Source organism: Apus apus, chromosome 1 (genome assembly GCF_020740795.1).
Source record: "Apus apus isolate bApuApu2 chromosome 1, bApuApu2.pri.cur, whole genome shotgun sequence".
NCBI lineage: Eukaryota > Metazoa > Chordata > Aves > Apodiformes > Apodidae > Apus > Apus apus.
In genome coordinates this window covers 121,209,684-121,230,429 of record NC_067282.1, presented here as the reverse complement: position 1 = coordinate 121,230,429, position 20,746 = coordinate 121,209,684, and the positions used below count along the sequence as shown (strand labels likewise).

General features: G+C 42.4%; 2 protein-coding genes across 2 annotated transcripts in view; both read left to right on the top strand.

The window, feature by feature from the left end:
- The window catches only part of LOC127380048 (regucalcin), a 132,502-nt gene that overhangs the window by 17,424 nt on the left and 94,332 nt on the right, over positions 1–20,746 (top strand). The gene's annotated exons all lie outside the window — the stretch shown is intronic.
- On the top strand, positions 1,599–20,690 carry RP2 (RP2 activator of ARL3 GTPase). The gene is made up of 5 exons (XM_051608452.1): positions 1,599–1,767; positions 9,708–10,373; positions 11,996–12,110; positions 14,056–14,141; positions 17,893–20,690. The coding sequence occupies exons 1-5, from the start codon at positions 1,600–1,602 to the stop codon at positions 17,974–17,976; spliced, it is 1,119 nt and encodes a 372-aa protein (XP_051464412.1). The 5' UTR covers position 1,599; the 3' UTR covers positions 17,977–20,690.

Sequence of the window (20,746 nt, the reverse complement as noted above, 5' to 3'; positions counted from 1 at the left end):
ACCCCTATGATTCTATGATTCTATGATTCTATATCTGCATTGTAGCTGAGATGCAAAACTGTACTTTGTGCTGTCATTAGTAGCGCTGGCTGAGCTGCTGACTTGAGCTGTAGCATGAAAAGCTCAGAGTAGGCTTCACACCTGCCCAGGCACAAGGTTTCGCAGTACAGCTAACACCAAAAAGAGTGTCAGCCACTCCCTTCCTTAGCAACCACTTCTGGCCAGTTGGTCCAGCTTCCTCCTTCCTGCTGTCCTCGGGGCCCTGAGTGGGGCAAGCCTCTCAGCCTGCTCAACTGCCAGAGCACTTCTCTGCTCCTTTTCTGCGGCTTCACCTCTGTTGTTCCTCTTCTGCTCTTACAGCAGGGATGCCAACCTTTATTTTACATAAAAGAGCTCTAAAGTCCTGTAAATGGGGATACACTAGGTGAAAGTGGCTGGGCACTGGCAGCAGGGGGCTATAGGGGTGGCCTCTGAGAGGGGCTGCCCCACGCTGGACACAGCCCCCTCCAGACAGCTCCAATGGGCCCACCACAGGGCACAGCTGAGCCCTCAGCAACACTGGTGGCACCTCTGGGAAAACAAACTTAGGGAAAGGCAAAAATGCTGCAGAGCAGTGCGAGAGAAAAAGCAATGTGAACACCAAGGCGAGAGAAGAAAAAAGGGGATGGAGGTGCTAGAGGTGCTGGGGCAGGGATTCTCCTGCAGCCCATGGAGGGGATCATGCCAGAACAGATATCCAATCCACACTGTAGCCCAAGGGGGACCCCATAACGGAGCAGGCGGGTATTTTCTAAAGAAACTGCGGCCCATGGAGAGGCCATGCTGGAGTAGCTCTTCAAGGACTGCAGTCCGTGGAAGGACCCATGCTGGAACGAAGGGTCAGGAGGCAGGAGCAGCAAAGACGAACCGCTGGGGACTGCCTGCAGCCTCCATTCCCCAACTCCCCTGCACGGCTTGCAGGGTGGTGGTGGGGAGGTAGAGGAGCTGGCAATGGAGGGGGTGAAGCTGATCAAGGGTAGGGTGGGCAAAGGTGTCGTTTTCATTTAGTCTATGTTTCTCGCCATCCAACTCTATTTTTTTTTAATCGGCAAAAAAAAATAATTCTCCCCAAGTTGGGTCCGTCTTGCCTGTGGCAGGTGATCTTCCTGTCTTTTCCTTGAGCTTTTCCGTCTTTTCTCCCCGGGCTGTTCTACTGAGGAAGAGCCACAGCTTCCCTGGGCAGCCTGTTCCAGCGTCTCACCCCCCTCGCAAGGAAGAACTGCCCCCTCACGTCTAACCTACCTCTCCCCTCTTCCAGTTTAAGACCATTCCCCCTCGTCCTGCCACACCACGCCCTCGCGAAAAGCCCTTCGGCAAGGACCCCCACACACACCCTTGGGGTACGGGGCGGCCGCTACACCGCCCCCCACAGCCCTCCCTTCCCTTCCTTCCCTTCCCGGAGGGGCGGGAAGTGCCGCGGTCGCTCCGGGAGACCGGGGGAAACCGGAAGCGGCGGGGCTGGCCGGGGCTGGCCGGGGCGGGGCGGGGCGGGGAGGCTGGTCCCGCTCCCGCCCTCGCAGGCGCTCCCCGGGCGGGCGGGCGGGCGGCAGCGCTGTCGCCATGGGCTGCTTCTTCTCCCGCCGCAGGAAGCCGGCGCAGGGCGAGCAGCAGCAGCAGCAGCAGCAGCAGCAGCAGCAGCAGCAGGCGGTAGCGGCGGGGGAGAGCGGCAAAGACGCGGCGTCCGGCGAGGGGAAGGCGCCGCGGTACAGCTGGGACCAGCGAGCCAAGGTACCGCCCGGCTCCTTGAGGATCTGAGAAGGCAGCCCGGCGCTGTGCGGGCGGAGGGGGCTGGGGGGGCTGGCCGTGGCCTCGGTGGGTGGGCGGCTCACGGGGCAGGAGGTGGCCCCGCCGCGAGTGCCGGGTTTGTCTGCCCGGGCTTTCCGGGAGGGCTCGGAGCCGTGCGGGTGCGGGCTGCCGCCGAGCCGAGCCGAGCGGTGCGGTGCGGTGCGGTGCGGTGCGGTGGCGACGTCCTGGTGTCTGCGTGAGCGGCGGGCCCCGCGCCGGGCATCGCGCCTGCTGCCCTGGCCGTCCGTGACGTGCGCGCTTCCTGCTCGTCTCTCGGCGCTGCTGGCTTGCTGAGGTTGGGTTTTGGGGTTTTTTTTTGTGTTTGATTTTTTGGGCTGTGTTCGTTCCTTGTTTTGTATTTTGTTTTGTCTTTTTTTAAAAAAAAAAAAAGCTCGAGGAAATAGAACTAGCCCATCAGCCCTTGAGGTGGCAGACGAAGACAAATACCTTCCCACTGCTGCTTCCTGAGCTGTCGAAGGCAGCCCTGAATGTCTCAAGCAGGAAAGCACTGAAGTGCTGGATGAAATGCATTTCTTCTCATCCTGGTTTAAAGTTCCACTTCCTAACTCCATCATGACATCGTTGCCCCCCCCGAGGTCTCCCCTGCTCTTCAGCCACCTTTGGGAGAAAAGGGGGCAGGCCAGAAGCTTAATTGATGTGGTTTTAACATACAGAATCCCCAAACCTCTAGGCCATATTTTACAAGTATAGAAGAGAAGATGTGTGAACTTAGCTGAATGCTTAACTTGTTTGTTGTTTTTTTTTTTTTTAAACTTGTCTAGGTGCTTAAGGGTGTCCCTTAAGTCTTCCAAGAAGACTAAGACACGTTCAGATGGAGATGAGCTAGAAAGCACGCGTATAGCCCGGAGGAGTCAGTTCCCTGAGGAGGATAAAGGTGGCTGAGCTATGTTAGGCTTGTTGCTCTGACTCGCCAGCGGGTACTTGCAGTGCCGTGCTGGAAAGAGAAGGGAAGGGTTGGCAGCTTCTTGCTTGTTTGGAGGTGATTCTCACTGGGGGGGCTACACTGAGACCGGATTTCAGAGTAGTGGAACAATTCTGAGCTCTCTGCAAAAGCACATTACTAAAGGAGCATTTGAAGTGATAGTATTTAATCTTGGAGCAAATTAATAAGCAACAGCTCAGCTGATGCAAGACTTTTTACCCCTGGAACTAACAGGAGAAAAGTCAGGGCTTAGAAAGAAGTACTTGGTTCAGAGAACAGCCAGCCTTGTTGCTAAGGAGATGACTGTTGTTAACGTGCTGGAAGTAGGTTCAGGCTGACAATTGAGACTATTAGAGCACCCAGGATCCATCTCCGTGAAGAAAAAAAAGCATGTAGTATGTTGCATGTACAGCAACTTCCTCCTTTTCTGTAAAAGTCTCTTAGAAACCAGAAGAATGAGTGAGTTTGGGCTGTGCTACAGAACTGTGGAAGCAGTCGAATTAGCAGCTTAATCTTCTTTTGTACAGCTCAAGATCGGCTACTTAATGTTCAAGCCCATTTCCCTTGCTCTTTGCAGCCTTACCTTTCATTGGCATTTTGGGTATATGCTTAGTACATTAAACCAGGAAAGCAGTACCACGAAACCTGGTCTTAGGTAAATGAATACTGAGGACTTAATGCACTAAACGTTTTGATCCCAGATTGCATTAAGTCAGTGTTAATGGAGTAGTTTTAAGTATTGTCTCTGATGCATCATCCTGTTGTCTATTGCGTTCTCATTTCTGATGCATGACATATATTTATTAATTGCAAATTTTTTGTGCGCAAAGTTGTATTGAAGCCAGTCAGAAAACCTGAGGCATAAAGGCTCCTCTTTGTTTAGCACATGCATTGAATTTCATTCTGAACCCCTGAAAACCTCTACTTGGTCAACAGATGTGCTAGTGGTCTTCTGATGTTATTTTCCTGTTACTTTTAAGAATGTGTCCATGTGCCATCTTGGTTGAGGATGTGTTTCTCAATCTAGTGATGCAGTTTTGGTTACCTAGGAAGGTTTTGCAATTGTCTACAGTTCCTGTAAGCTATCCTCTGTACATTCTTACAGATGGGTGAGTCTTGCTGCTCAGACACTCCAGCTGTCTTCCTGTAAACTAATGCCATGCTGACACTGTGGACAGAGAAATGTAGGCATGCTCATGTGCATGCTTGTCTGGTTCAGGATGTGAAAAGAGATGACTGAGAGCTGACTGCTGTGCTGGAAGAAGCTCTGAACTTGAGGAAATACTCTAGTGAAGCTATTTCTTCTGCTTCTGAAGGACAACACCACTAGTGTAGTCTATTAATTTGTTTTCTGATGGCAAAAGGTGGTTAGTATTGGTACTGTCCACTAGTGTAGACCTAGCCAAATACAACAATACATACAACAATATCCTAGTGACCATATAACTCTTGTATAATACTCCTGAAAACGGACTATGTGGTAGAAAACTCCAAATACAAAATATTATAAGATGCTGATAGTTAAACTGAAGTTAAGGAAAGTGTATGAATTTGAGGAGCCTTTTCAGATTTTGACATCACCTCACTTAAGTGAGGAAGGAAGTCTGTGTTATTAAGGTATGCAAAATTAACAACATTTAGTCTGCATCGTAGGTCTGCTGAGATCTCTGTAATTCTGACCACTGAGTTTGGGGAACTGTGTGAAAATTACTTAGGGTGCAGCAGAAGAATCAAAGGATCAGCTTATCCTGAAAACGGGAGAGAAGAGGATGAGTGTTCAGCTTCTGCCTGCTCTGGGATTATTAGTCCAGGAGAATATGTTGAGTACAGTTTATTACAGAGTCTGTTACTGCTGCACCACATCCTGGGAGCCTGTCATGCGTTGGTGTCATTGGGCTGTCATAAGAGTCCCCTTTTGACCAGGCGTGGGAGAGGAACTTGGTGGTGTTCAGCCTTCTTCAGCTAGGTTTGCACCTGCAATGCAAGACTGTATTTTTGCTCATGGTCTCCGTTTTCCTTTCCTACCTTTCTGCCTTCTGTGTGACTCATGTTGTTTACATGCGTGACCAGTGTGATAACTACAGCAGTAACTGAGTGTGGGCATATATAGACAGGCACTGGAGTTTGTTGTCCTGTGATGGCAGTTATACCCATGTGCTGTGACCTTCTCTACAGGAGAAAAAACACAGAAATCTCCAGTGTTGTTTTTGCTCTTGTCTGATGTATAAAGAAGTAGGATTACTTAAGATTGCAATGGCATTTAAAGCTTAGAGGGACTTTGCTTCCCAGATTATTTTTTCTTTTAGAAGGAACACATAAGGTTTTGTTTATGTCAGGTGACTTGCAACATAACTGCTTTAGCTGGTGGGAAACATGCAGTTATCATTGCTATATTGGGCTGTGATGGCTGTGTTCAAATGTGTTTTCTTTAAAAGAAACAAACTCAGACACATAACTTTCTACATAAATCAGAGATAGTATTTTGTTAGTTACCTTGCATTTAAGGATTCTGCTAGAATGGTCTGAGCTGACAGACATCTTGAACTATCTAGATCTTTATATTTTATTTTGGAATATAAATAAAACCCCCTTTTTTTTTTTTCCTAGAAAAAAAATATTTTCTAACAGACAGTGAAACATTTTGTCCTTAAATCCAGTGCATCTCTCTTATGCTACCCAGTGAGCCAGAACTACTGCTGTATTTCTCAAAATGTAGTCTGTCAACTAAGAAACTGACAGCAGGTTCATATTAATTAATATTTCCAGTTAAGTGGGGTATAGGCATCTAGTAGCTTTCTTTCTTTTTCCACTTCTCCTATCTGCAGTATTTGGCAATGGTTTGTTGCTCAGAAAAGTGTGAGAACAAACGTTTTACACTATGATAGGTATTCTGGAAGAGGGGAAAGATTGCAAAGAATAGAATGAAATACGTGTTCATACTATTATATTAGTCACATATAAAGCCAAGGTGCAGAGGAGATGCTTCAAGATAAAAAACTGTATGCTAGTTACTGGATCCTGTACATACTGTCCTTTGTTCCACCTTTCCTTGTTGCCTAAGAATCTAAAAATCTGCCAGAGGTGAGTAACTTCAGCAAGCAGTCTTGAGAGGATGTTGCAACTCAGTGCTTAAGGGCACCAAACCCATGCAAGTACAGATATGCAGAACTGTCTAGGCCTGGGAATGCACTTTTCTTGCTTATTTCCTTTCTGTTAATTCCCCTACTGACAAAAATAGCACGTAAAGCCTCTTAAGTTTGTGTGCCTACCCTATAGCTGCAGCTTTTAATGTCACTCGGTCAGCAGCCAACTGTTGCATGTCATTGTGTGTATATAAATCTATAGCTGAACCACCATCTGTTGTGATTTAAAGAGACAGGGAATGATTTTTTGAGAATAATACTTAAAAGATTTTAGTGTAAGTGGTTTAGACAGACCTTACAAACTATTGTTTGCTCAGCAGGCTAGTCCCAGCCAACTAGGGGAGATCCATTAAGAACAGCAGTGCCTTCTCGTTTCTGTGGGGGCATGTAATTGCTGACTAAAATTCCTTTCCCCATGAAAAAAGTCTTCTTAAGACATGAACTAGATGCTAGAAAGTGTTTAAGAAGCTGTTGGGATCCCTGGTGATTCTAGGGACAGTTACCACTGACGATGTGAGGGTCTAGTACTCCTAAGTCTTCCAAATGATAGCTGCTGGTGAACTGGATAATGGTGGCTGAAGAGATGCATGTCATCTGCAGCCTTCGCATCTGGCCTTCTTGCAAGACTAGTGTTTGCAGGAAGGAAAGCTGCTTAATCCAGCTTGTGCTTGTTGCAGCAGAACTTTCTAGAGCTCAAAGCAAGCCGTGGCAAACTTCTGCTTGCCTTTGCTTCTCTCCTTTGTCCTTTAAAATTCCTGCTCCTTACAATTTGTCTTCCAGTCTTTTGTGACAAATTTATAACCAATGTCATTACTGATAACCAAAGATGAGATTTCTGTACCTCTGTTTAGGGGGATGAATATTGTGTAAGCAGGGATTACTTTTTTGTCATCATATCTGGTTATATTAGATCATTATTGAGTAATTCCTGAACCTGCACATACAACTTCCATTAGGAGGCTTTAACTCTTGAGCCATACCCATATTTATTAATGTACAACTTGCATCTACTCCAAAAACTTTTTAAATTCAGCTGAAAGTATTAAAAGGTGCCTCTGTAAATACTGTCATAATTTCAACTTTCACCAGCCTGGGGAAGAAAAAAGGCATTAAAAATGTATTAAGAGAAGGAGAGTAAAGCATCTCTGTGTGAGATGGGTGGGTTTGGACTAAGTTCTTTGAAGCTTTATCCAAATGCAGTGGATAAATAGATGAGTTATCAAGCAGTTGGTTTCTGCTGACCTGTCACATACTGAACATTTGACAGAAAAAATTGCACCAGATGAATGGGTAGAGAAATCTACATAGCCCTGGTTAGGGTGTTATGAGGCTGCAAATGTTACCTTCTGTTGTTTCTGGTTTTCCTAGCCTGCTTTTCTGCTCTGTTGCTGAGACAGAGCTTAAGAAGCAGTTAGTGCTGATTGTCAGGGGAAGGAAGGTGGACACAGTGATTTAATATTAACCTCTTGATGATAACTGCAAACTTCAGAGATACTGAACATGAAACTCTGTGATGAGCATATTATCAGCTGTTGGATGCAGCCTCAAAACTACAGTTTTTGCCTTCATGCCCCTTTCTCTGGCATACTACTTTTACTTGGGGGAAGTGAAACATTCAGATCTCCTACAGTCTCTTGGGTTACCCTCTCCTTCCTGAGGCACTAACCCAGTGGGGGGAGGGAATGTTAGATCTTTTTCATTCAATCCCTTCAAACGTTACGGTAGTGTTAGTCACTAAAAACCTTTGGTCTTTGAAAGGAAAACTGCAAAGCAAAATTAAAGGAAATTGGTAAACTCCCTAGTGTGGTGAACAAAAGGAGAAGTAAGAGCTGTATCAGGGCAGAACTCTTAATCCACGTCAGGGAAATAAAACTGAGCTTCTGAATCTGGTAACAAGCTGGCTTTTTTTATCATTAAACTCAACTACTACTCCTTCTCAGGCGCTTTCATTTGAAGCTGTCTGTAAGCTGTGTGTCAGCTAATGAGTGTTTTTTCACCTAGGCCTAAATAAAATTTCAAGGTGACATTCAAGTTTTGCACATCCTTGTAAAGGCTGCTGTGTGGGGCAAGCTAGCACTTCAGAAGCATTTCAGAGCAGAGCTCTTTAGAAGGACGTGCTTAGGTGCCAGCTTTCAAAAAAGCTTCAAGTTCTGGAAACTCTGAACTTCTCCTTTGTAAGAAAACTCTTGCTCTGTACCCTGTTTTGAAGGCAGTAAGCCTTCAAATATGAAGAGAATATATGTATCTCATGTAATGTCGCATATTTGATCCATATATGACTTTTAAGATCTTAGAGGGATTGAATGCTAATCATACTGTGTGTCTGAGTCTCCATGCTGTGTCCCTTATCACTTGATCCCCCCAATTTTATTAGTAACTCTTCTGACTAAATTTCCTGGATATGTACTAGTAGTATTAAATATGATTGAAGGGAGATTTCTAGGAAGCCATCTTTGTTATCTCAGATTGATTAATCTTCCAAATTAAATACAGCTGAAAGCCTTGTTTCCTTCCTGGAGGTTAGATAGGTTGTCTCTGAAGAAGTACATTGTATATTGGTTGGTAGAGCCTTTTAGCTTCCATTAGCTGTTCTGGACAAAGGCTACCTAGGCTGAACTGGTTTAGTGAATGTCTGGAATGGGCTCATCCTGGTTTATGCCTTTTTCTGGTCTCTAAATTTCATATGGATGTTTGAAATGCTGAAGAGAAGGAGTTTCTTACAAATTGGACTAATCAGAAACTTGTACTGCATTTACACTGACTATGGTACGGCAAGATTTAGGGCCCTTGGGCTGATAATCAGATAGCAGGTTGTGAAGTGATCCTGTGTTAGGCTAGTTCAGGTACTTAGATACTTTTATACTTTTGAGTGCTATTTTAATAAGTTTTCACAAGAGGGCAGAGTAGAATTTGCTCCAGGAAACGTAATTGTCTTGAGACTCATGTAAATCTAGAAATGACCCAGCTCAGATTCCTTTGGTGTTACAACAGCACTGGCTGTATTATTAATGCTGGTCACCTGTATCCCATACTGTCCTGGGTGCTCTGTGGCTCTTCAGGCTCTGCTCCACAATGCAGAGTCCCAGGGAGAACCATAGCCTCTTGCAAGTGAACCCTCCCTGGCAGCAGGATGCTGGAGGAGTAGAGGTCTGTAGATGTGTCCCCTGTACCAGCCTTGCCAATGTTTGCTGGTTGGTTGTAGTTAAAACAATCACATTGCTGTTAGCACAAAAATCTTGTAGTTGTTAGCAGAAGATAATGCTGTGGCACAGATAAGCAAGTTCTTTGTAGTTTGCAAATGTGACAAACGAGCTTCTGCTTGAAAGCAGCGAAGTCTCCTTCCAATGTATTGAGTTTATGGTAAAAGATGACCAAGAAAGCGACTTGAAAAGGAAATGCTGTGTATCTCTAGCTTTATGAATCTTCAAGCATGTTGGGCAATTCATTTATTACAGTTATTATGATAATACCCAGGACCATCATCCTTGTTGAAACAGGGAGAAATCTAGCCCCTCCTACCTCCTTTCTTTTTTAGAGGGCAAGCTGAGTTTGTTTTTTTCCCTGGAGCATCTTGAAAGTGTAGTTTCAATTGTTCCTGGTACCTCAATACTGTGCATTCCAGCAGTTTATCTAGAAGACCTTCTTCTGATCTTTCGTCACTCCTTGGAGAGCTTTCTGGCAGTACAATTTCAGTGCTACCTCAATTAATGCAAGTCAATTGACATCTAGCGTTATAATGTTCTCTGTGTGTGAAGACTTTCATGTTCCTTTTTTTCTTTTCTTCCTTCCTCCTTCAGGTTGACCCCAAAGATTATACTTTTTCCGGACTTAAAGATGAAACTGTGGGTCGACTGCCTGGAAAAGTAGCAGGGCAACAGTTCATCATCCAAGACTGTGAGAACTGTAGCATCTACATATTTGACCATTCTGCTACAATCACTATTGATGACTGTGTAAACTGCCAAATCTTTTTAGGACCAATCAAAGGCAGCGTGTTTTTCCGTGACTGCAAAGACTGTAAATGCATAGTGGCCTGCCAACAGTTTCGCACTCGGGACTGCAGAAAGCTGGAGGTTTTCCTGTGCTGTGCCACCCAGCCCATTATCGAATCCTCCACAGGTATGAAATTTGGATGTTTCCAGTACTACTATCCTGAGCTTGCTTTACAATTTAAAGATGCTGGGCTGAGTATCTTCAATAACACGTGGAGCAACATTCATGACTTTACCCCTGTGTCAGGAGAAAACAATTGGGGCCTTTTGCCTGAGAATGCAGTAGTCCAAGATTATGTCCCTCTGCCCAGCACTGAGGAGCTGAAGGCTGTCAGAATTTCTACTGATGCTTCAAGGAGCATAATACCAATAACTCGAGGGCAGAGACAGAAAAGCAGTGATGAATCGTGTTTGGCCGTGTTTTTTGCTGGTGACTACACAACTGCAAATGCCAGGAAGTTAATTGATGAGGTAAGTGACCTTTGTCTGCCTTCAGCTTTTTGAATTTTTACCTGAACTTTCCTCTGATGCTCCCTGAAGGGAGAACACAGAAGTTCTTCTTGTCTACTAACCATACCAAGTGACTGCACTGTTTAAAGGAAGGTAAGAGACTGGAGCTCATCTGATCAGACACTTGTTTTGCAGCTGACATCCTGTGACTGGGACATCTGTCCTCTAATAGTTCCAGTGTACTTTCCCACCACGGCACACCATAGCTACATTCTGAAGAAAATGCCTAGTTGATTTGATGAACTTGGCCAAATGTAGAGTAAGTGATTGGCAATGCTTGTGAAAGGAATATAGCCAATTAACTTGTTAGCTTATCACCCCGAAAGTCACAGCTAACAAAACAGTCTGTCCTGCAAATTTTTCCAGTGCTAACAGACACTTAAAAAAATTAACATGTTAAATTGTAACCCCTCTGCCATCCGGTATTGGAATGCTTTTCTGGAAGAGGCAGAGTGTGTTTGTCAGGGCTGGTCAGCTGTCTTTGATTACTTAAATAACTGGTGCTGGCTTTAAAACACTTTTTTATTATTTTTTTTACCCTCTCCCCTATGAGGCAGCAGCTCCCAACCTTGTCTGAGTTTGGGCTTTCTTAGGGCTAAAATCTGGGAGTGGCTGGCTGCTTCTAGCACCCTGGAGTGCCAGGGATGACAGAGCAGAGCCAGTAACCATGAGCTACAGCTTCTGAGAGAAGTATCTGCAAAAGCTGCTGATCCCAGAGTTTTATTATCAACAAAAAAATTCCCACAACCAGCAGAGGTCCTTCCCCAGGGCTTTTAACTGCAGGGAGCAAAAGCTGTAGGGTGTTCTTTTTCTGTTCCCACAGTTTAATTTTCATGGAACTGAGTTACTAACAGCTACTTGAGTGAAAGGAGATAATGATACTTACAGGTTGGTTTTTTTCTGCAGTAAAGAGGATAATAGATGTGTTTTCCTGTGGTAGTAGTTCTAAAGAACTTAGAGTTAAGAATGTGCTAAAAGACTTGTTAGTGAGATTCTGTGGAAATTTGACTGCTCTGTAGATTAATGGATGCTTTGGAAGTACAAATACAGTTGCTCCTTCTCCACATGCTTTTGGTTTTGTATTAGAATTGAAAAAAAAAAAAGCTGTGTGTGTTCAAAAGTTTGTAACTTTTTATTTTTTTTTCCTCCAAAATTGAAAACTTCAGCAATGGATAGATGGGAGTTTGAGCTAATGCTTGACTGAACTATTGCAGACTAATGAGAACTAACTGCTTGACTCCAGATGCTGAATGCTTTTATCTCCCATTAGTTTCAGCTTGTGAGGGATTGTGGGGAAAAGAAATACAACCCTGGGCCATAATCTAAAACAAAACCATTCACATTTACTCCTCTAGGTGCACTAGGGCAGAGGAGAAAATCTGAACGAATGGAATGAAAATAAACAGGAATGCAGAAGAAGCAAATGGTCTTTGAAAAGAGCAAAAAGGGTCCCTTCACTCCATGGCTTAATGTGTATGGGGAAAATGGGTCTGTTGCAGTGTAATCTGGATACTCAAGCAGAGTATCTGTGTTCGTGTCTGCTTTAGAAGCATTTTTGACATGAATTCTTTCTCTGTTGACAGATGATGGGCAAAGGCTTTCAGCTGGTACAGACTAAAGAAGTCTTAATGAAGGCAGAGGATGCTCACAGAGTTTTCAAGCAGTGTGCATCAGAATTCATACCACTGCTTGAAAAAGGTGAGTTTGTGTTGTTTTCTTTCTCTTCTTGATACAGAAATCTAGCTGTCACTAGAGAGTTCTGAAGAAGAAACAGGAATGAAAGAGAAATTTGTGTTTAAATGGTCCAGTGTTGTCAGTGTAACTCAGGACTGGTAATTAAATGTATGACAATAATGCTCTCTATCCCCTCCCCACCCAGGTAGGGAAAAGAGAGAGAATAAGGATAGAGGCTTCCAGATTGAAAACTAAACTAGACAGCTTTAATGAAATACTGATGATAAAAGAAAATCTGTACAAATATATACCAATATATGTAGGAGTGTACAAAAGCCCTGTCGCCTTACCCACTGCCAGCAGCTGCCACTGCACTCCCCTGATCTGCAAGGCAGTCCCAAAGCAGTCCCAGACCATTTCTGGAGAGAGCAGCAGAGCAGACAGGAGCTGAAGGGAGAGTGATGAGGAGTGAGGAACACACAGGCCAGGGGATGAAGGAGATGGATAGATGGAGTCCTCCCTGGATGCCAGCCATGGATGAAGGAAAGCTTGACTTTCATGATCCCTGAATTTATGCTGAGAATGATGCATATATGGGATGGACTACTACATTTGCCTAATTTCAGTCCCCTGTCTAGCCCTCCCTTCCCCATGTGAGGGCAGTAGATATGACTCTTCTGCTCCTTTAGTCTCCCAAGAAGTAGATCGATTCAACAAGCGAAGCAAAGTGTCCTTGGTGTCCAGCAGTAATTATAAACTTTCAGGCATTATCAGTCCACTAGCTGGAAAACTTGCTGTTGGTATCAGGAAGTGTGCTGCTTAAAAGAGAGCTCACTATAAGAAAAATAAAAAGAAAATCAGTAGAAAGAAAATTGACTTGATCCTAGTTCAAACTAGGACGAGTGTAAAGCCAGATGAGATGAGTTTTGGAAGCCTCAATCAGGCCTTAAAACAGCCAAAATTCCTGAAGGCATCAGAAATGAGCTATTCCACATGTGTTTTGTGGCTCTGCCCTCCCTCTAGTGGTCCAACCGCATAGCCCGGGAGCAGTGGCACATGCAGATCTGTCTGAGGTGGTCAAAAGAAGCTCATGCTTTTACACTGTTTCTAACTTCTCACCACTGCTGCTCAACCACCTAGATGTTCAGTCTTTCTGTACGTGTATTTAAGCAAATCAGTGTAAATGTGTGTAAAGCAGGCAAGTGTCACATTTCTGTTTTACAACTGGTGTAGTGCCAGAGTATTTTGAAAGCCTTTTTATTGATCTGACTGTAATTGTTTTTCATCTCTTCCTGCACAAATACTGACATCTTGCTGTCTGTTATATGCTAAAGCCCAATACACACTCCTGAACCTAGTAGTAACATGTAGTTTTTTTCATGGTAACATAAGAGGTCTATGATGCTCATTGCAAGACTAGGGCAAAAGTTATTGTACTTATCAGATGACAGTCTAGTTTAAGGGCTGTTTTGCACTCATGTGGGAAGAAATAATGCGTTCAGAATTAAACCAGAGAAAGGGGATCTGCAAATAGTGGGTGAGAACAAGTCTAAGTAACAGCCAGTTTGCTATCTTGGGACTGAGGCAGAAATGCCTGAATGACTCAGTCCTACTCCAGATGTCTGTGAAATGGCTCACTATTTGAGCAGTAGAGTCTGACTCACTTCCATGGTGCCCTGCGCTCCTTGGCGTTTTTGTGCCGTTGCTGCCTTTCAAGAAGTAAAGCTGGAATCCTGCCAGAGTCTCTGCAAAAATGAGCATGGAATTTGCAGATATTTTCTTCTCGGCTAACACTGTACTTTGAAGCTATGGTTAAGTGTTTTTAATTCTTTATCCTGCATCATGGCTGCTCAAGCAAAACCCATAAAATGGGTCTTGTGAGCTTCACAATTCCGCATGGGTTGAGGCATCTACTGTTTCAACACAAAGCTTAAAAGTAGTATTGATTTAAGATGAAACTCTCTTCTAGGTCCAGTGGTTTCTTTGGAGTTCAATGGAGATGGTGCTGTGGAAGGATGTCGAAGCACTATAAATGATGTTTTTAGTGGGACCAAGGTAAGCTGTTATATTGCTTTATTGGCAGAAAATGTTACAGAATGTCTAGGATCCTTCATGGTCAAGCTGTAGTATAGATATACGGAATAATTGTTTTATGTTTCTGAATAGTAAAATCTGAATGCTTTTTTGTACTCAAAACTGAAGTTTCTTGTCAGAGACAAGCAAAATTGCCCTAGGAAAGAGTACTAAATCCCCCTATCGGTTGAAAATAGAAATTTCTCCTTAATTGTTATTCCACACAGTAGTAAAAACAAGTTCTATAAATACAGCAGGGAAAGCTCTGCTCCAACTCTTATACTGAAGTCTGTTTTGTGACGTCCTAGTATATTAAACACTGAAAAAGATGATGTGATGGGTTTTCACCTTTTTTCAAGGTTCATTTTTGATGTGTAGGTTATTGCAGAATGCCTTCCTTCAAAGGCATTTTTCTTTTTTCTTCTGTCAGCTTGTTTTACTGTAGCTTCTTTACACCACAACGTCCTCTCTGCTTGCTGTCCCCATTTCTCTAAATGACAATAGTTTTGAGAAAGTTTCTGGAAACAATTAGAGCATTCCTGATAACGAGAAAGTGGCATACCCTTTGCTTTCAAGCAGCTGTTTAAAGAAGACTAGAATGTCTTTGAGACATAGTGTCCGCACAGCTTTTTGCTGTCTTTCAGTTCCTTTTGAAAAAGTTACTCAGAACTAGCCTGCCCAGTTTCTGGAAAACAGTCATCTTCTGATAAGTCATCCTCCATGCCACCAACGTTTGCTTTTTGTGTGTGTCTTTGCTATTGCACAAAACTGACGTGTAGCGACCTTAACTTGGCTCTCTGAGCCTGGAGAATATTATAACTGTAATCTGGGCAGTGTTGTGATATTACTGATTTTTGCTTGTGACCCAAAAGTCATCACTGCAAATTTAACCATAAAAATAGCCTCTTAAGCAGAAGCTTACTGTGGCTTTTTTTAGTGAGGTCAGCATATTATTTCTTTTCATACAGAACAAAGCTGATACTGGGTTCTCCTAGATCTTTTTCTCTATTCAAAGACTGAAGTTATACTAATTACTAGAACAAATAAAATAGTATATTTTCCTCATTAAAATGACTCTTGTTTGTGATTATAACACTATGAATGCCCTGATCCGAGATGCATCCAGAAAACCTCAGACTGTGTACTTTGTGCTATGAAATAAGGGTTGTTCTTGAAGGCAATCTGTAGTATTTGAGTTCAGTTCCAAATGTGAAATTTCTTACTGCATCTGGATTTAAAACTTATGCTTAAGGCCTGTCAATAGTAAAATCTACCTCACTTATTAAATACTTGCTGTATTGAATTAAGAAACAGAACTCTGGGCTTCCTGAGAATGATATATATTTATTTAGACAAAATGTAACTCCAAAACTTCTGGTAAACACTAGGTTTGTGCATTGATCTCTAGATAGTTGAATAGCATGAGTATGCATTTTTAAAGAAAATTTATTTCTTTCATGGGACATAATTCAGAAGTAACCTAGGGAGTAACAAGCTTCAGATTTATTGCTACCAGAAGGTTCAGGAATGCTGAAATGGTTTCACCTTGCTGGCTGCCCTTATCGTGTCTGAGAGTTGTTATAGTGCTCAGAAAGAATTATAGGTATCTTTGATCAACACAGAATCACAAAAGCTCTTATGAAGACATGTATCCTGTAAGACTTTGAAGGAGATTAATCTGCTCTGAAGCAGGTGGCTACGTTTGCATTTGAAAACCACAACTTAAAATTATTACATTAATCCCTTAATAACCCTAATTTCACCAGGTTTTTGTTTCTGAAATAAATCTAATAAACAACTGTGGATACCCTAGTAAGAGTAGAAAAGTTCTTCAGCAGTAGCACTACCAGAGATTTTTGAGCTGTTTCGTGGAAATGATGTGTTACAAGGAGAGCTCTATGCTATGCACTTAAGCAGACATCCTATTTGTGTGGGCTAGGTATATTTGTACTCTTTACCTCTGACATTCTTCCTCATGTGACCACCTCTGCTTTTTTGAATGTGATTTCTCGTATTGTTCCTCTGTCTCACTTACTCATAAAATACTGTGCAGAATGTAAATTGTAATATCCTGGTAGGGAAGGATGCTGAGAGAAGGTATTCAACTGTTGTGACCATGGTACCAATCACTGTCACACCAAACAACTGCCAAATAATTAGTAGATGTTCTCAAATACCTTGGAACAGAAGTCTACCATGCATCCAAGCAACAGTCACTGAATCACAGAATCTTAGGGGTTGGAAGGGACCTTGAAAGATCACCTAGTCCAACCCCCCTGCCAGAGCAAGATCACCCAGAGCACATCACACAGGAATGTGTCCAGGTGGGTTTGAATGTCTCCAGCAAAGGAGACTCCACAACCTCTCTGGGCAGCCTGTTCCAGGGCTCTGTCACTCTCACAGGAAAGAAGTTCTTCCTGGTATTCACATGGAACCTCCTATGTTCCAGTTTGCACCCACTGCCCCTATTCCTATCACTGGACATCACTGAAAAAAGCCTGGCTCCATCCTCCTGACACTCACCCTTTACATATTTGTAAACACTGATGAGGTCACCCCTCAGTCTCCTCTTCTCCAAGCTAAAGAGACCCAGCTCCCTCAGCCTTTCCTCATCAGGGGGATGTTCCACTCCCTTCATCAGCTCTGTGGCTCTGCACTGGACTCTCTCAAGCTGTCTGTGTTCTTCTTGAACTGAGGGGCCCAGAACTGGACACAATACTCCAGATGCGGCCTCACCAGGGCAGAATAGAGGGGGAGGAGAATCTCCCTTGACCTACTAACCACACCCAGTCTGGGAAAAAAAAATCAGAAATTTGCCAGCCATTGGGGTATTAATCTTAAAACATAGTTTAAGTAAACCAGTTGAAGAAACTGTCACAGTTTACATTCATGTGTTATTCTGAGCTGAAGTGGAAAAGTGGTGACTGTAAGAGTGAAGTCATCTGGAATAACTCATTCCTACAGTCCCAGTGCACTTCAGAATAGCTCACTTGGCTGTGCCAACACTGATGTGCTGAGACAGTAATGATTTCTGCTTCAGGTATAGAAAATATAAGATAGTAATAAGTCAATTTAAGATTTTTTTGAGGCTATCACTTGCACGTTGAGAATGATAAACAGCCACAACAGTGTCTGTTACACTGAACTATTTGGGCGCTGCCTAAAGCATTTGTAATTGATTTGTTGGAAACTAGAGCTTGGACTTTGACACATGTTGATCAATTTTGCAAAATGGAAATGTAATTGAAATTTTGTTGTTTTTTTTTAAAAATCATCTCATGAAGAAGTAACTAAGTTTTTTGAGATGAATATAGTACAAGGCAGTCTTTCTTACACACCCTTTCTGTTAAAGGAAAGTTTCATGGTAGCCTAAGGTTTTTGTTTCCTCTCCTTCTCCTCCACGGAGTTTGATTTCACTGAACAAAATACATCTAAATGGACACTAGCTGAAGCTGTGACCCCTGAATAACTGAGCTCAAAACTTTATAACTTCTGTCAGTGGAAGGTGAGGGTTATTGCAGCTACCATGTCTGCTAGGAACAAGTGATGGTAACAGAGGATGCATCAGGGCTGAGAGGATGCCAGGACTGTTCTGTCACACAGTGGAAATAACAGAGTTGTGTCTCTCGTGAAATGCAAAAGCAAAAATAAGCATTACTGGCTTTGAATGAGAAAAGGCTTCTTGAACTTCTTTATTAGTGAAGCATAACTATTTCCTTGTTTAATAAAACAGGTTTTTGTATCGGAGAGCAAGGCATCAGCATCTCAAGATGTAGACAATTTCTACAACTTTGCTGACATGCAGATGGGAATGTGAAGTTTAACATGAAGGTGTTCACGTACGATTCATCTCAGCACTTGGATGTCACTTGGCTTGAATATTGCAGTAGTATCTGAGAAGTTTGGTAATTTCTTTTTGTATTTCTTATATATCCATTTTATAAAGCTATTGGTGGTTTTAATACTCTATTACCTGAATAAGAGGCATAGCTTCCCATGTGCTTTGTGTTTGAAACTTATATTTTGACTTCAGAAACAATGGAGGATTTTTTAATTAACTTTTTACAGTGGTTTCTAAATTTCTGTTGATGTTTCTGGTCAACATCAAACTGTAATATGTATTTGAAAAGTACAATGCTGATCCAAATTTGATGCAGTAGAAATTGTTTAGAAAGTGCATTTATGTGAAACTCGCTGCTCAGAGTTTTCCCACATGCAAATTTGTCGTCACTGGGGGCCAGGGAGGAAGCTGTAGTCATGGACTTTTTCTGAAAGCCTAGTCTGAAATGAATTCTTAGCGCATGCTTTCAGAAGCAGTACATGACTTATAAAATGCTCATCTGGCTTATTCTGCATCAGCATCTTTTTTGAATAGAGTTGTTTGCAGCAGTGTTTATGCTGACAGTAGTTGTAACAGCATCCTGGTAAGTGATGTGAATTTGGAGGATGAGTACTCTTGCTGAAGATGCTCTAAGGTCCACTCATATCTCTGGTGATATAGCTACCTCTGGTATTCCCAAGTCATATATGGGATATACATGATGTTCCCTTGGACTCAGTGTAAGTGTGTGGCACTGTTACTGTTTGCTACAAGGGACACAGAATCATAGAATGTTAGGGGTTGGAAGGGCCTTCTAGTCCAACCCCCCTGCCAGAGCAGGATCACCTAGGGCAGGTCACAGAGGAAGACATCCAGGCAGGTTTTGAAAGTCTCCAGAGAAGGAGACTCCACAACCTCTCTGGGCAGCCTGTTCTGGTGGTCCATCAGCCTCACAGTAAAGAAGTTTCTCCTCATGTTAAGGTGGAACTTCCTGCGTTCTAGCTTATATCTATTGTTCCTTGTCCTATTATTGAGCATCACTGAAAAGAAGCTGGCCCCTCTAAACACAGAGCAACCAGGAGTCAGAGAAGGGCTCTGATGTAATTGAAAAAAGCTCTTCCTTGCTAGACCCCAGAAGAGTTTTACACTCAGTAGTGATACTGGAAATTTGGCTGTAAAGTACTACACACTGCTGTAGGGTTTATTTTTGGACTAATTCTAATAACAGACTGAAAAAGTGCTACTAGCATTTTGGGAGATGCATTTGAATAGTGATCAGTAAGGGTGCTTATTAGAATGCAAATCTATATGGATGTTAAATACATGACAGATTTCGTTTTGCATATTGCATGTTCACTGATTTTTCTACACAAAGTCAAAGCTTTTGACCTGGTTTACAAGCCCTCTGTAATACTTGAACAGAGTGTGTGTGCAGGTGCACAAAATCAAATTTCTTATTTAAACTTGTGGCTTGCCAGTTTATGTAGCCTTTAAAATCCATTGAATGGACTGGGGCTGTGCTTAGGTGCTAAAATGATTTCTTCATTATGGTCATCTGTCAAAAGGGAAGGTCTTGTGTATCTTAACTGAAAGTGAATCTTGATTCATCAGTTTCACAGCTCTGGAGATTCAAAAGTAGGTGGCTAAAAGCACACCTCTTTCTAATTTTTTAGAATTAGCATGTGAAAGAATCTATTATCCTGAAATTCCTAATTCTGTCATGCCCAAGAGATACTCTGAGCTGTCATTCTGTTGCTACTTGGCAAATGCCCTTAGTTTAAACTATATATTGAGAATATGTCCTTAGGCCCTCTTGTCGAAGTTATGCATAAATTAAATAAGGAATAATATATTCTGAAGTCACTAAGCCATTAGTGTACTGAAAGTAAGAAAAATGTCTCTTTAGTGACATTTTTTAATTTGACAAAGTGAAATAAAATAAAACCACTACCAGAACCTGACTGGTAGTGGATATTACCATTTATATGTGCTTAGCCAGCCAGGATTCTTTTTGTGTGTGAGGAGAGGTTTCTGAAAACATCTCACAGTCTTAGATCTGTCTCCAAAGTACTAGCACAGCTCTTTAATGAACATTTGCAGGAATTATTCTACCCACGTACAGTAAATGTATTTTTTCTGGTATGGACAGTACATTAATATTGTTTAATGTACTTCAGAACTGTCATTGTGTAATTTATCTAAGCAGTGAGTATAATGGACCATCTTGGTCTCTAAACCTTTGCATACAATACCCTGACATGTGATTATATGAATGTGTCTTGTTTATTTTTTTGTACCATCAACCTGCTCTGGAAGCAAAATGCTAAACTGATTTTGTGATGGCTTTTGCTGAAGGACAGGATGGTTAACTGAAAAGTAATCTAGGCTTGAAACAGTGGAAAAACTTTTCTACATGCTGGTAAAGAGCAGAGTGTTTAGTTTGTTTCTTTGGTTGGTGTTTTACACTGATAGCCTGCTTATCAACATTAAGAGTTTTAAATAATGAAGGAGTTTCTTAATCCAGTTATTTATCTTTTGATTTCAGTTTCTTGCTAACAGGTGTTATGAGTACTTCTAGCCTAAGCATCAGGTATTGTATGCTTTACTGAGTGGTACGTGCTTCAGGTAGTCTTTGTATGATTATTGTATAACTTTGATGTAATTTCTATTGCACTGTGAATGTGATTCATAATAAACATTGAAAATCTAAACTCTGGATTCTGGAAGACTTTTTAAAATAATAAAATATTACTAAACTACATATTAC